We start from the raw sequence: 14,829 nt of genomic DNA, 5'->3' as shown, positions 1-14,829 counted from the left end.
AAATGAAAAATATTTAAAATCCGGAAAATTTTGGAAAATGAAAAAATTAAAATCCGGAAAATTTTGGAAAATGAAAAAATTTAAAATCCGGAAAATTTTGGAAAATGAAAAAATTAAAATCCGGAAAATTTTGGAAAATGAAAAAATTTAAAATCGGAAAATTTTGGAAAATGAAAAAAAATAAAAATCCGGAAAATTTTGGAAAATGAAAAAATTTAAAATCCGGAAAATTTTGGAAAATGAAAAAATTTAAAATCCGGAAAATTTTGGAAAATGAAAAATTTAAAATCCGGAAAATTTTGGAAAATGAAAAAATTTAAAATCCGGAAAATTTTGGAAAATGAAAAAATTTAAAATCCGGAAAATTTTGGAAAATGAAAAAATTAAAATCCGGAAAATTTTGGAAAAATGAAAAATTTAAAATCCGGAAAATTTTGGAAAATGAAAAATTTTGGAAAATGAAAAATAAAATCCGGAAAATTTTGGAAAATGAAAAAATTTAAAATCCGGAAAATTTTGGAAAATGAAAAATTTAAAATCCGGAAAATTTTGAAAAATGAAAAATTTAAAATCCGGAAAATTTTGGAAAATGAAAAATCAAAAATCAGGAAAATTTTGGAAAATGAAAAAATTAAAATCCGGAAAATTTTGGAAAATGAAAAATTTAAAATCCGGAAAATTTTGGAAAATGAAAAAATTAAAATCCGGAAAATTTTGGAAAAATGAAAAAATGTAAAATCCGGAAAATTTTGGAAAATGAAAAAATTTAAAATCCGGAAAATTTTGGAAAATGAAAAAATTTAAAATCCGGAAAATTTTGGAAAATGAAAAAATTTAAAATCCGGAAAATTTTGGAAAATGAAAAAATTTAAAATCAGGAAAATTTTGGAAAATGAAAAAATAAAAATCCGGAAAATTTTGGAAAATGAAAAAAAATTTAAAATCGGGAAAATTTTGGAAAATGAAAAAATAAAAAATCCGGAAAATTTTGGAAAATGAAAAAATTAAAATCGGGAAAATTTTGGAAAATGAAAAAATTAAAATAAAATCCGGAAAATTTTGGAAAATGAAAAATTTAAAATCCGGAAAATTTTGGAAAATGAAAAAATATAAAATCCGGAAAATTTTGGAAAATGAAAAATTTAAAATCAGGAAAATTTTGGAAAATGAAAAAATTTAAAATCCGGAAAATTTTGGAAAATGAAAAAATTTAAAATCCGGAAAATTTTGGAAAATGAAAAATTTAAAATCCGGAAAATTTTGGAAAATGAAAAATTTAAAATCCGGAAAATTTTGAAAAATGAAAAATTTAAAATCCGGAAAATTTTGGAAAATGAAAAATTTAAAAATCAGGAAAATTTTGGAAAATGAAAAAATTAAAATCAGGAAAATTTTGGAAAATGAAAAAATGTAAAATCCGGAAAATTTTGGAAAATGAAAAAATTTAAAATCGGAAAATTTTGGAAAATGAAAAATTAAAATCCGGAAAATTTTGGAAAATGAAAAAATGTAAAAATCCGAAAAATTTTGGAAAATGAAAAAATAAAATCCGGAAAATTTTGGAAAATGAAAAAATGTAAAATCCGGAAAATTTTTGAAAATGAAAAATTTAAAATCAGGAAAATTTTGGAAAATGAAAAAATTTAAAATCCGGAAAATTTTGGAAAATGAAAAATTTAAAATCCGGAAAATTTTGGAAAATGAAAAAAAATTTAAAATCCGGAAAATTTTGGAAAAATGAAAAATTTAAAAATCCGGAAAATTTTGGAAAATGAAAAAAAAATAAAATCCGGAAAATTTTGGAAAATGAAAAAATAAAAATCCGGAAAATTTTGGAAAATGAAAAATTTAAAATCGGAAAATTTTGGAAAATGAAAAAATTTAAAATCCGGAAAAATTTTGGAAAATGAAAAATTAAAATTCGGAAAATTTTGGAAAAATGAAAAATGTAAAATCCGGAAAATTTTGGAAAATGAAAAATTTAAAATCCGGAAAATTTTGGAAAATGAAAAAATGTAAAATCGGAAAATTTTGGAAAATGAAAAAATTAAAAATCCGGAAAATTTTGGAAAATGAAAAATTTAAAATCAGGAAAATTTTGGAAAATGAAAAAATTTAAAATCGGAAAATTTTGGAAAATGAAAAATTTTAAAATCCGGAAAATTTTGGAAAATGAAAAAATTAAAATCCGGAAAATTTTGGAAAATGAAAAAAAATGTAAAATCGGAAAATTTTGGAAAATGAAAAATTTAAAATCCGGAAAATTTTGGAAAATGAAAAAATTAAAATCCGGAAAATTTTGGAAAATGAAAAATTTAAAAAAATCCGGAAAATTTTGGAAAATGAAAAAATTTAAAATCCGGAAAATTTTGGAAAATGAAAAAATAAAAATCCGGAAAATTTTGGAAAATGAAAAATTTAAAATCCGAAAAATTTTGAAAAATGAAAAAATGTAAAAATCCGGAAAATTTTGGAAAATGAAAAAATTAAAATCCGGAAAATTTTGGAAAATGAAAAAATGTAAAAAATCCGGAAAATTTTTGAAAAATGAAAAATAAAATCGGAAAATTTTGGAAAATGAAAAATTTAAAATCCGGAAAATTTTGGAAAATGAAAAAATTTAAAATCCGGAAAATTTTGGAAAATGAAAAATTTAAAATCCGGAAAATTTTGGAAAATGAAAAAATTTAAAATCGGAAAATTTTGGAAAATGAAAAATTTAAAATCCGGAAAATTTTGGAAAATGAAAAAATTTAAAATCCGGAAAATTTTGGAAAATGAAAAAATAAAAATCCGGAAAATTTTGGAAAAATGAAAAATTTAAAATCCGGAAAATTTTGGAAAATGAAAAAAATTTAAAATCAGGAAAATTTTGGAAAATGAAAAAATTTAAAATCCGGAAAATTTTGGAAAATGAAAAAATTAAAATCCGGAAAATTTTGGAAAATGTAAAAATCCGGAAAATTTTGGAAAATGAAAAAATTTAAAATCAGGAAAATTTTGGAAAATGAAAAAAATGTAAAAATCAGGAAAATTTTGGAAAAATGAAAAAATTTAAAATCCGGAAAATTTTGGAAAATGAAAAAATTTAAAAAAATCCGGAAAATTTTGGAAAATGAAAAATTTAAAATCCGGAAAATTTTGGAAAATGAAAAATTAAAAATCCGGAAAATTTTGAAAAATGAAAAAATTTAAAATCAGGAAAAATTTTGGAAAATGAAAAATGAAAAAATAAAATCGGAAAATTTTGGAAAATGAAAAAAATTTAAAAATCCGGAAAATTTTGAAAAATGAAAAATGTAAAATCCGGAAAATTTTGGAAAATGAAAAATTTAAAATCGGAAAATTTTGGAAAATGAAAAATTTAAAATCCGGAAAATTTTGGAAAATGAAAAATTTAAAATCCGGAAAATTTTGGAAAATGAAAAAAAATTTAAAATCCGGAAAATTTTGGAAAATGAAAAAATAAAAAATCCGGAAAATTTTGGAAAATGAAAAAAAATAAAATCCGGAAAATTTTTGGAAATGGAAAAATTTAAAATCCGGAAAATTTTGGAAAATGAAAAAATAATAAAAATCCGGAAAAATTTTGGAAAATGAAAAATTAAAATCCGGAAAATTTTGGAAAATGAAAAAATTAAAATCCGGAAAATTTTGAAAAAAAAAAATAAAATCGGAAAAATTTAAAATCAGAAAAATTTTGGAAAATGAAAAATTTAAAATCCGGAAAATTTTGGAAAATGAAAAAATTTAAAATCCGGAAAATTTTGGAAAATGAAAAATGTAAAAATCCGGAAAATTTTGGAAAATGAAAAAAATTTAAAATCCGGAAAATTTTGGAAAATGAAAAAAAATTTAAAATCCGGAAAATTTTGGAAAATGAAAAAAAAAAATCGGAAAAATTTTGGAAAATGAAAAATTTAAAATCCGGAAAAAATTTGGAAAATGAAAAATGAAAAAATAAAATCCGGAAAATTTTGGAAAATGAAAAATTTAAAATCCGGAAAATTTTGGAAAATGAAAAAATAAAAAAATCGGGAAAATTTTGGAAAATGAAAAATTTAAAATCCGGAAAATTTTGGAAAATGAAAAAATTTAAAATCCGGAAAATTTTGGAAAATGAAAAAATTTAAAATCCGGAAAATTTTGGAAAATGAAAAAATTAAAATCCGGAAAATTTTGGAAAATGAAAAAATTTAAAATCCGGAAAATTTTGGAAAATGAAAAATTTAAAATCCGGAAAATTTTGAAAAATGAAAAATTTAAAATCGGAAAATTTTGGAAAATGAAAAAAATTTAAAATCCGGAAAATTTTGGAAAATGAAAAATATTTAAAATCCGGAAAATTTTGGAAAATGAAAAAAAATCCGGAAAATTTTGGAAATCCGGAAAATTTTGGAAAATTTTGAAAAATGAAAATCCGGAAAATTTTGGAAAATGAAAAATTTAAAATCGGAAAATTTTGGAAAATGAAAAAAAATTTAAAATCCGGAAAATTTTGGAAAATGAAAAATTTGAAAATCGGGAAAATTTTGGAAAATGAAAAAATAAAATCCGGAAAATTTTGGAAAATGAAAAATTTAAAATCCGGAAAATTTTGGAAAATGAAAAAATTAAAAATCCGGAAAATTTTGGAAAATGAAAAAATAAAAATCCGGAAAATTTTGGAAAATGAAAAAATGTAAAATCCGGAAAATTTTGGAAAATGAAAAAATTTAAAATCCGGAAAATTTTGGAAAATGAAAAATTTAAAATCGGAAAATTTTTGGAAAATGAAAAAAAATAAAAATCCGGAAAATTTTGGAAAATGAAAAAAAAATTAAAATCCGGAAAATTTTGGAAAATGAAAAAATAAAATCCGGAAAATTTTGGAAAATGAAAAAATTTAAAATTCGGGAAAATTTTGGAAAATGAAAAAATCCGGAAAATTTTGGAAAATGAAAAATTTAAAAATCAGGAAAATTTTTGAAAATGAAAAAATTTAAAATCCGGAAAATTTTGGAAAATGAAAAAATAAAAATCCGGAAAATTTTTGGAAAATGAAAAATGTAAAATCCGGAAAATTTTGGAAAATGAAAAAAAATGTAAAATCCGGAAAATTTTGGAAAATGAAAAAATTTAAAATCCGGAAAATTTTGGAAAATGAAAAATGTAAAATCGGAAAATTTTGGAAAATGAAAAAAATTTAAAATCGGGAAAATTTTGAAAAATGAAAAAATGTAAAATCCGGAAAATTTTGGAAAATGAAAAAAAATTTTGGAAAAATAAAATCCGGAAAATTTTGGAAAAAAAATTTAAAATCCGAAAAATTTTGGAAAATGAAAAATCCGGAAAATTTTGGAAAATGAAAAAAAATTTTAAAATCCGGAAAATTTTTGGAAATGGAAAAATTTAAAATCGGGAAAATTTTGGAAAATGAAAAATTTAAAATCCGGAAAATTTTTGAAAAATGAAAAATTTAAAATCGGGAAAATTTTTGAAAAATGAAAAAAATTTAAAATCGGAAAATTTTGGAAAATGAAAAAATGTAAAATCGGGAAAATTTTGGAAAATGAAAAAATTTAAAATCCGGAAAATTTTGGAAAATGAAAAATTTAAAATCCGGAAAATTTTGGAAAATGAAAAAATAAAATCGGAAAATTTTGGAAAATGAAAAATTAAAAAATCGGAAAAATTTTGGAAAATGAAAAATGTAAAATCCGGAAAATTTTGGAAAATGAAAAAATGTAAATCGGGAAAATTTTGGAAAATGAAAAAAAAATAAAATCCGGAAAATTTTGGAAAATGAAAAATGTAAAATCCGGAAAATTTTGGAAAATGAAAAAATGTAAAATCGGAAAAATTTTGGAAAATGAAAAAAATTAAAATCCGGAAAATTTTGGAAAATGAAAAATAAAAATCCGGAAAATTTTGGAAAAATGAAAAAAAAATTAAAATCCGGAAAATTTTGGAAAATGAAAAATTTAAAATCCGGAAAATTTTGGAAAATGAAAAATTTAAAATCCGGAAAATTTTGAAAAATGAAAAAATTTAAAATCCGGAAAAATTTTGGAAAATGAAAAATTTAAAATCGGAAAATTTTGGAAAATGAAAAATTTAAAATCCGAAAAATTTTGGAAAATGAAAAAAAATAAAATCGGAAAATTTTGGAAAATCAGGAAAATTTTGGAAAATGAAAAATTTAAAATCGGAAAAATTTTGGAAAATAAAAAAATTTAAAATCCGGAAAATTTTTGGAAAATGAAAAAATATAAAATCCGGAAAATTTTGGAAAATGAAAAAATTAAAATCCGGAAAATTTTGGAAAATGAAAAATGAAAATAAAATCCGGAAAATTTTGGAAAAATGAAAAAATTAAAATCCGGAAAATTTTGGAAAATGAAAAATATAAAAAATCCGGAAAATTTTGGAAAATGAAAAAATATAAAAATCCGGAAAATTTTGGAAAATGAAAAAATAAAATCCGGAAAATTTTGGAAAAATGAAAAAATAAATCCGGAAAATTTTGGAAAATGAAAAAAATAAAAATCCGGAAAATTTTGGAAAATGAAAAAAAAAATGTAAAATCGGAAAAATTTTGAAAATGATGAAAAATGTAAAATCCGGAAAATTTTGGAAAATGAAAAAATTTAAAAATCCGGAAAATTTTGGAAAATGAAAAAAATTTAAAATCCGGAAAAATTTTGAAAAATGAAAAAAATTTAAAATCCGGAAAATTTTGGAAAATGAAAAATTTAAAATCCGGAAAATTTTGGAAAATGAAAAAAAATTTTAAAATCCGGAAAATTTTTGGAAAATGAAAAAAATGTAAAATCCGGAAAATTTTGGAAAATGAAAAATGTAAAAATCCGGAAAATTTTGGAAAATGAAAAAAATTAAAATCCGGAAAATTTTGGAAAATGAAAAAATTTAAAATCGGAAAATTTTGGAAAATGAAAAAAAATAAAAATCCGGAAAATTTTGGAAAATGAAAAATGTAAAATCGGAAAAATTTTGGAAAATGAAAAAAATTTAAAATCGGAAAAATTTTGGAAAATGAAAAAATTTAAAATCGGAAAAATTTTGGAAAATGAAAAATTAAAAATCCGGAAAATTTTGGAAAATGAAAAAATGTAAAATCCGGAAAAATTTTGGAAAATGAAAAAATGTAAAATCCGGAAAATTTTGGAAAATGAAAAAAATTTAAAATCCGGAAAATTTTGGAAAATGAAAAAATTTAAAATCGGGAAAATTTTGGAAAATGAAAAATTTAAAATCCGAAAAATTTTGGAAAATGAAAAAATTTAAAATCCGGAAAATTTTGGAAAATGAAAAAATGTAAAATCCGGAAAATTTTGGAAAATGAAAAAATGTAAAAATCCGGAAAATTTTGGAAAATGAAAAAATGTAAAATCCGGAAAATTTTGGAAAATGAAAAATTTAAAAATCGGAAAATTTTGGAAAATGAAAAATTTAAAATCGGGAAAATTTTGGAAAATGAAAAATTTAAAAATCGGAAAATTTTGGAAAATGAAAAAAAAAAAATCCGGAAAATTTTGAAAAATGATAAAATGTAAAATCCGGAAAATTTTGGAAAATGAAAAATGTAAAAATCCGGAAAATTTTGAAAATGAAAAAATATAAAAAATCGGAAAATTTTGGAAAATGAAAAAATTTAAAATCGGGAAAATTTTAAAAATGCAAAAATTTAAAAATCGGCAAAATGTTTGAAAATGAAAAAATGTAAAAATTCAGTAAATTTTGAAAAATGAAAAAATGTAAAAATCCGGAAAATTTTGGAAAATGAAAAATTTGAAAATCGGGAAAATTTTGGAAAATGAAAAAATGTAAAAATCCGGAAAATTTTGGAAAATGAAAAATGTAAAAATCCGGTAAATTTTAGAGAATGAATAATTTGAAAATCGGGAAAATTTTGAAAAATTTAAAAATCCGGAAAATTTTGGAAAGTATAAATGTAAAAATCAGGAAAATTTTGGAAAATAAAAAAATTAAAAATCCGGAAAATTTAAAAAAAAAAATTTAAAATCGGGAAAATTTTAAAAAATGCAAAAATTTAAAAATCGGCAAAATGTTAGAAAATGAAAAAATGTAAAAATCAGTAAATTTTGAAAATGAAAAAATGTAAAAATCAGAAAATTTTGGAAAATGAAAAAATTTAAAATCGGGAAAATTTTGAAAAATGAAAAAATGTAAAAATCAGAAAATTTTGGAAAATGAAAAAATGTAAAAATCCGGAAAATTTTGGAAAATAAAAAATGTAAAATCGGAAAAATTTTGAAAAATGAAAAATGTTGATGCGAGCGCATTGTAGGTGAGTGGCACACTATCCGTTTCGCCGACCAAAAAGCACTGGATGCTTTTCGCTCACCCGCAATGCGCTCACGCGTAAGAAAGCACTCAAGATCCTGTGCTCTCAACTTTTCTCTCTCTCCCACAACTCTCCACCGCAGAGCCGAGCTTTGCAAGGGCTCGGCGCTAGATCTGCAAAATGCCATCGGCATTTTGCCTCTCCAGTATTGATCTACGTTTGTTTCATAGCGGTCACCCCCAATAACCCCAACTTTCTACGTTTCTTTGTAATAACCCGAACGTTTAAATATATATTTAAGTAAATATAAAACGCGAGTGTTTTTATTCAATTTCGGGAAAGGGAAATCTGGAACTATCTGCCCACCACAACATTTGGTCCTTCGAGCCGGATCTGTTCATCATCGCTTGCTTCTCCATCAAGCATATCGCAAATAAGTTTTAAATCATTTCTCCTTTCTTTACTCTCTTTCCCCACGGTCGTCCGGAGTTCTACATTCTTTTCGTATGGTGACCAAATATAAGATTTGGAAATTCTTTCATATTTTCCGGACGACCGTTTTCCATATTTTCCAATTGCTGTCTTAAATATCTTTACTCCAAGATATTTACTATTATTGATAATAACATATTCTATTTTCGTTCCGCCAATCGCGTACGAAAAGTGTAAATTATTAAGAGAGCTACTAGAGTGCAAATACTCTATATTGTATATTCCATACATATATAAACATAAATAATAACTAAAGTCCAAGTTGTGTGTACCAGCATTCCGTATTTTAATTCTTGTCCGTTTTATGTTTTGTATGTCGCGATAATCGCCGACATACATACATACATACATACAGACTTTGTGCGCTCTCTCTTGTCCGCAAGCGCACCGTCTTGTAGCCGCGCTTGCTCTCGCTCTCTCTTCACCCACGCACATACTTTTGTGCACTCTCTCTTGTTCGCAAGCGCACCAGCTTGCAGCAGCGCTTGCTCTCTCTCTCCGAATACAAACATACGTGCACTTCGCCTGCTCAAACGTTTGACAGCGCAGTGCAGACATACATACATACATACGTACATACTGCAAGTACTTCTGCGAGTGAAGTAATAGGGGCAGCGGTAGTCGCACTCGAAATACCCTACCCTTTTCATTTTTTCCAAGTGATATATTCTGTGTGTGTACTATAAGAGCAACTCAATTGTCTGTGTATGGGCTTAACTCCAGCCAGTGTTCAAACATACACAGACATACACACACACATATACACACTTACATATATAATTGTCCGATTTTCTTATATTTCTTTATTTCAGTTTATTTCACAACAACTTGTTCTCTCGTTCACGTTCTTGTTCATAGTGATCGCACTTTCGTCTCGTGCTCGACCGATACACCTATTGATCGGGCTTCTAACTCGATATATATTTAATCGATTAATTCTTAATGTTACCTTATGCTAATTTAAATCTAGTATTTACAATATTTACATTCGGCCGACCTGACTACAGATCGACCACGATCTACATACAAAGGGCAATTGTATTATTAACCTCAGTGATCCAAGGCTTAAGGCGAGCAGGCTCTAAAATGCCTCTAAAGGGCAATTGAGTTAACTGACAGTCATCAATATCAACTACTTCATATCTGTCATGATCAAAAACACGGTTTATCTTATAGGGCCCCCGGTACTTTGGGGCAAATTTCTTATTAACTCCTGCTGTAGTATCTACATTCCGAATGGCTACATAGTCACCGACGTTATATTCTCTAGGAGCTCTATGTCTCTTACCATAAAACTGTTCATTTCTTTTCTGGGAATTTTGAATGTTGACAGACGCCTGCTCACGGAGTTTCACAATATCTCTAGGTTCATCATTGAATTTAGTATCTAAGTATTCAGAAAGCTCATCAACTATAGGTCCCTTCTGTATTACTCCAAACAATAGAATACTAGGAGCTACTTGGGTGCTACTGTGTACTGCATTATTAATTGCAAATTCAGCTTTATTGAGTAATTTATACCAGTCGGACTGGCTCAAAGGTTCTGCTAATTTTCCTAGCATTGGTGTCAAAACCCGATTCACCCGCTCTACTTGGCCGTTAGCCTGTGGCGCTCAGTGGCCACCTTTATATGTTCTATATCACGTTCTTGACAAAAGGTGGTGAACTCAAGCTACGTAAAACAAGTACCGCGATCAGATATGATCCTTTGAGGTCGGCTATAAAAGTCAAAATATTTACTTAACGCATCTCTCGCTTCTCTAGTGCTAGTTGTATTTACAGGAAAGAGTTTCACAAACTTAGTAAAGGCGTCAACAACAACTAAAAGGTGCTTTCTCTTTGAAATTAAACTCGGTAGGGGGCCTAAATGGTCTATATGGAGTGTATGAAATGGGACACATGGCTTCGGGATACTGTGCAATGTTCTATCATGAATAGATCTAGGCACTGAATGCAAAATACACGAAAGGCAATTTCTTATAAAACGCTCCACCTTAGTTCTCATATCTGGGAACCAATAAGTCCGTCTCAAATCATTAACGCACTTGTCCGTTGCTAGGTGTCCTAATTTTTCGTGCGATTTCCTAATAATCTGCTCTTCCATGCAAACGGGTAGATACAAACAATAAGAATCATTTCCATTCTTTCTGCATACTAGTCCATCTCTCAACTCAAAGCTACGCGAGGTTCCATTCTCTAGTTTCTGTCTCAATCGAACTATTTCCTTATCCCTCATTTGTTCCGTTTGTAAAATCAAGTCTACATCCTCAGGTGTTGCCCCCACTACTCCAACTAAAGGTATTGATTTCAAAAACGCGTCCTCACGAAACTCATATTTATCAACTTTATCATCTCCCCAGGCCCTTTTACCACCGTCCATGTAATCCCTATTCACATCCTCGCAATTAACTCCACTGTTATCTAAAGAATCTTCACTAAGGTTCTCTTCCATTATAACTCGTAGTCTCTCTAAAGGATCTTCACAAATGCTATCTAACAACGCACTATCCCCTGGTGTGTCTCTACGGATTTCTAAAAGGCTTTCTATAAGGTTGTCACTACTAATTCCCACAAGGTTGTCTCTACGGTTCTCAACTAAGTTTTCTCTATGGTTCTCTCTACGGTTCTCTATGCGTTCTTCCTCAAAGTTTTCTAACAAGTCATTGTCGCCACTAAACTCACTATTTTTTAGGGTCTTAACAACTTCTGTCTGTCTGCTTAAAGCATCCACATGGGCCATATTAACACCGGGTCTGTGCATAATTGAATAATCATAATTTTCCAACTCAAGGGACCACCTAGCTATCCTAGGATTAATAGCTTTCCTACTAAGAGTTTGCACTAGCGAATTGCAATCCGTAATTATTTTTAAACGGCCTATGCTCTAAGTATACTCTAAAACGGCGTAACGCATTAATTATCGCAAGCGTTTCCAACTCAAAACTATGGTATCTCGACTCTGCTGCTGTAGTTTTACCGGAATAAAACAAAACAGGATGCATTCTTCCATCATCCTGCCGCTGCAATAGTATAGCTCCAAAACCATGTGAACTGGCATCGGTATGAAGCTCAGTTTCTCTCCCAGGACTGAAAATCGCTAAAACGGGTGGGTTAGCTAAAGCACTTTTCAAATTTTCAAACGCCCTCAATTGCTCATCATTGAGTGGAAAAGGACCACCTTTCTTTAATAACTCAGTCAAGGGTCTAGCTATTCTCGCAAACGACAGGACAAAACGTCTGAAATACGAAAAGAATCCTAAACATGAGTGAAGGGTATGGACATTCTGTGGCACAGGGAAATTTCTCAAGGCTACCAAATGTGCTTCGCTCGGCTTAATCCCATATTTACTAACATTGTACCCTAGGAACTCGCATTCTTTCTTAAGAAATACACACTTCTTCTTGTTTATCTCCAAATTATTTTCGCTAATTCGATCCAAAAGTTTTGCCAACATCTCCAAGTGTTCATCTACAGTCTTAGTGGCAATAACTATATCGTCCATATAAATAACTACTCTTTTTTCTCGAATAAAGTCTGAAAATGTTTCCGAGATAAATCGTTGAAATACTGCAGGACCATTCTTCAAACCAAAAGGCATCCTCAGGTACTCGTATTGTCCTTGAGGGGTAACAAACGCTGTATACGGAACGGATTTTTCCTCGACCTCTATTTGATGAAATCCGCTTTTGAAATCAATCACAGAAAAACAACATTTCCCCTCAAATATTCAAGGCAGTCTTCAATAAGAGGCAAAGGAAATTATCTTTGACGATACGTTTGTTTAAACCACGGTAGTCAACGCACATTCGAGTTTCACCAGACTTTTTCTTCACAAGAACTAAAGCTGACGCATAGGGTGAAGCACTAGGACGTATAACGTTTTTCTTTAGCAAATCATCGACATTTTCTGCAACTTTCTCTCTCTCAAAGTAAGACAAACGGCTTGGGGAACAATAAAACGGAGTGGTATCGGTTAATCTGATGGACATACGATATCTAGGTTTTACATTATAATCGTATTGGTTGTTAGAATAATGACTTTGAATAGTTTTTGACACCTTCCCACTATTTCAAGTCCAAACTCCGTTTCTATCTCAAAAGAGTCGTCTCTGAATGGTTCTATACACGCCAAGAATTTGTCCGCGGTATCGTCAACATCCAAAGATTCTCCAGAATTTATGTTATTTAAGCCTATGTTATGGTTAGAATGATTATTATCTAACTTATAATTACTATTACGTATTTTATGTGTAGTATTTGCATTTACGGTGAAAAGAGAAGCACAGTTTGAATGATTAGTATTGATTTTTAATGAATTTAAGGGTGAATGATACTCAGCATTAATGTTTTTCTTATGAACTAATTGAACTTCAATGATCTTAAGTGAGTCTCGCCCTAATAATACAGGTAATGGCAAAATATTATCATCGACTATATTTAAAGATATTGAATAGGTTTTTGAACAAAATTTAACAAAGCACTTCCATGTGCCCCAAACTGATATGGGATGTCCTCCTAGTCCATAATATTTCGATCTTTTCAAACTTAAAACAACATTATTCGGAATCAAAGACTTATGAATAAAGCTTACGGGGCTACCGGTATCAAACAAACTTACGATACGTATATATTTTCCCTTTTCACCTAGCAATCCTCATACTTCTAAAGCTTGGACCGCTGCCAATTCCTCCGAGCCAGATCCCTCATCGTCCTGCACTGCTGCTACCATAGTCGTCGTCTTTCGCTTGGGGCACTGCTGGTACTTGTGATCCACACTGTAACACTTGAAACAGGCTCCATCCGGTCTCTTAGGTTGTCGGCAATTCCTCGCCAAATGGCCCATTCCTCGACAATTATAGCAGCGAATATCTTCAGGATCCTGCATATAATTGGCACGAACTTGAGGCTTCATCATCTTAGGTTGCTCCTCTCTTTTCGACGGCTGGACGGGCACCTTCTTTATTTTGTCATAAATCGTAATTTTTGTGCGCAGCTCTTCCAACGATTCGCAATAAGCCATTGCAGACGCAGCTCCCGAATTGTCTCCTAAGCCTTCAACGACGAATCGAATTATATCCTCCGTTGCCACCTCGACTTGTCGCGCAATGCCGCACATGACGAAAAAATATTGTAGGGCGCTCTCATTCTTCGACTTCTTTCTGGCTTCTAATTGCTTGAAGACGTCGAGCACGGTGACCCTGACATCGAACACAGCTATCAACTCCGCTCGCAGTACCGGCCAAGTGAGAGCAGCCGTCTCAATCATGAATGATCTGGCCGATCCTGTCAACAAACGTTTGGCGAAAATGAAACGTTTTTTCTCCGACACGCAGTATGTATCCATTATTTTTACAAAATCGTCGATCCAGCGCGTCACAGGGTATCCAGTATCCCCCGAAAAAGGTTGGATTAGGGCATTCAAGTCACTCATGTCGATGTCTTCTCCTCGAGCTGGTTTATTCTGACTCAACGCATTTTCCAAATCAGCGACACGTTTACGCACAGCATACAGCATCTCGACTTGTTGCAAATGTTGAATTTCTGCCTCTACGTTCGCCACCACTTGATCACGATGCTGCATGTTCACGACCGCAATGTTCGAAACTTCCAGAACCCGCCAGACGCCGCCGCATTGCCGCCATTTTTCAGAACACTATCGCTGTCTCTCTCACTCCCAATAGGGGCAATTTCACCACCACCGACGCCAACGTGATCATCCGGACTTGAGAATGCCGCTTCTACAGGCGAGCCGTTGCTCAGCTCCCGCTCCTCCAGATGCAGCTTCTCCACTTTTCCTTCCTCCATATTTGCCATAACAACTCTCGCAGCCGCCCGCAATTGATAAATGGTAGCGTCTTCCTCGAAACGCACGTGTTTGCTCTCCAAAATCGCAACTAGCTCAGATCTTGACTTTTTTAATATATCTTTATATCGCATCACACGGAGTTTCTCGTTTTTTCGGGCCTTTACCCCACACCTGATATATAATTGTCCGATTTTCTTATATTTCTTTATTTCAGTTTATTTC

General features: G+C 29.4%; 1 protein-coding gene across 1 annotated transcript; it reads right to left on the bottom strand.

Annotated features, from left to right (window-relative positions):
- Window positions 1–9,772: 9,772 nt before the first annotated feature.
- On the bottom strand, window positions 9,773–14,382 carry LOC133849847 (uncharacterized). Its single transcript, XM_062285903.1, has 3 exons — window positions 13,702–14,382; window positions 10,925–11,452; window positions 9,773–9,849 (listed from the first exon to the last, which is right to left on the bottom strand). Exons 1-2 carry the CDS (start codon window positions 14,380–14,382, stop codon window positions 11,429–11,431), a joined length of 705 nt encoding a protein of 234 aa, XP_062141887.1. The 3' UTR covers window positions 9,773–9,849; window positions 10,925–11,428.
- Between the last annotated feature and the right edge of the window lie 447 nt (window positions 14,383–14,829).

The sequence above is a fragment of the Drosophila sulfurigaster genome, unplaced genomic scaffold (assembly GCF_023558435.1).
Source record: "Drosophila sulfurigaster albostrigata strain 15112-1811.04 unplaced genomic scaffold, ASM2355843v2 ctg107_pilon, whole genome shotgun sequence".
Taxonomy (NCBI): Eukaryota; Metazoa; Arthropoda; class Insecta; order Diptera; family Drosophilidae; genus Drosophila; species Drosophila sulfurigaster.
The sequence above is the reverse complement of the archived record's forward strand: the minus strand, read 5'-3'. Positions and strand labels throughout refer to the sequence as shown.

What these genes read in the sequence shown, in the direction of transcription:
- LOC133849847 (XM_062285903.1), bottom strand. Translation starts at nt 14,382, where the DNA reads ATGCAGCATCGTGATCAAGTGGTGGCGAACGTAGAGGCAGAAATTCAA. An exon ending in CTAAGATGATGAAGCCTCAA is followed by an intron (nt 11,453 to 13,701) that starts GTTCGTGCCAAT and finishes ATGACTTGTTAG; the next exon opens with AAAACTTTGAGGAAGAACGC.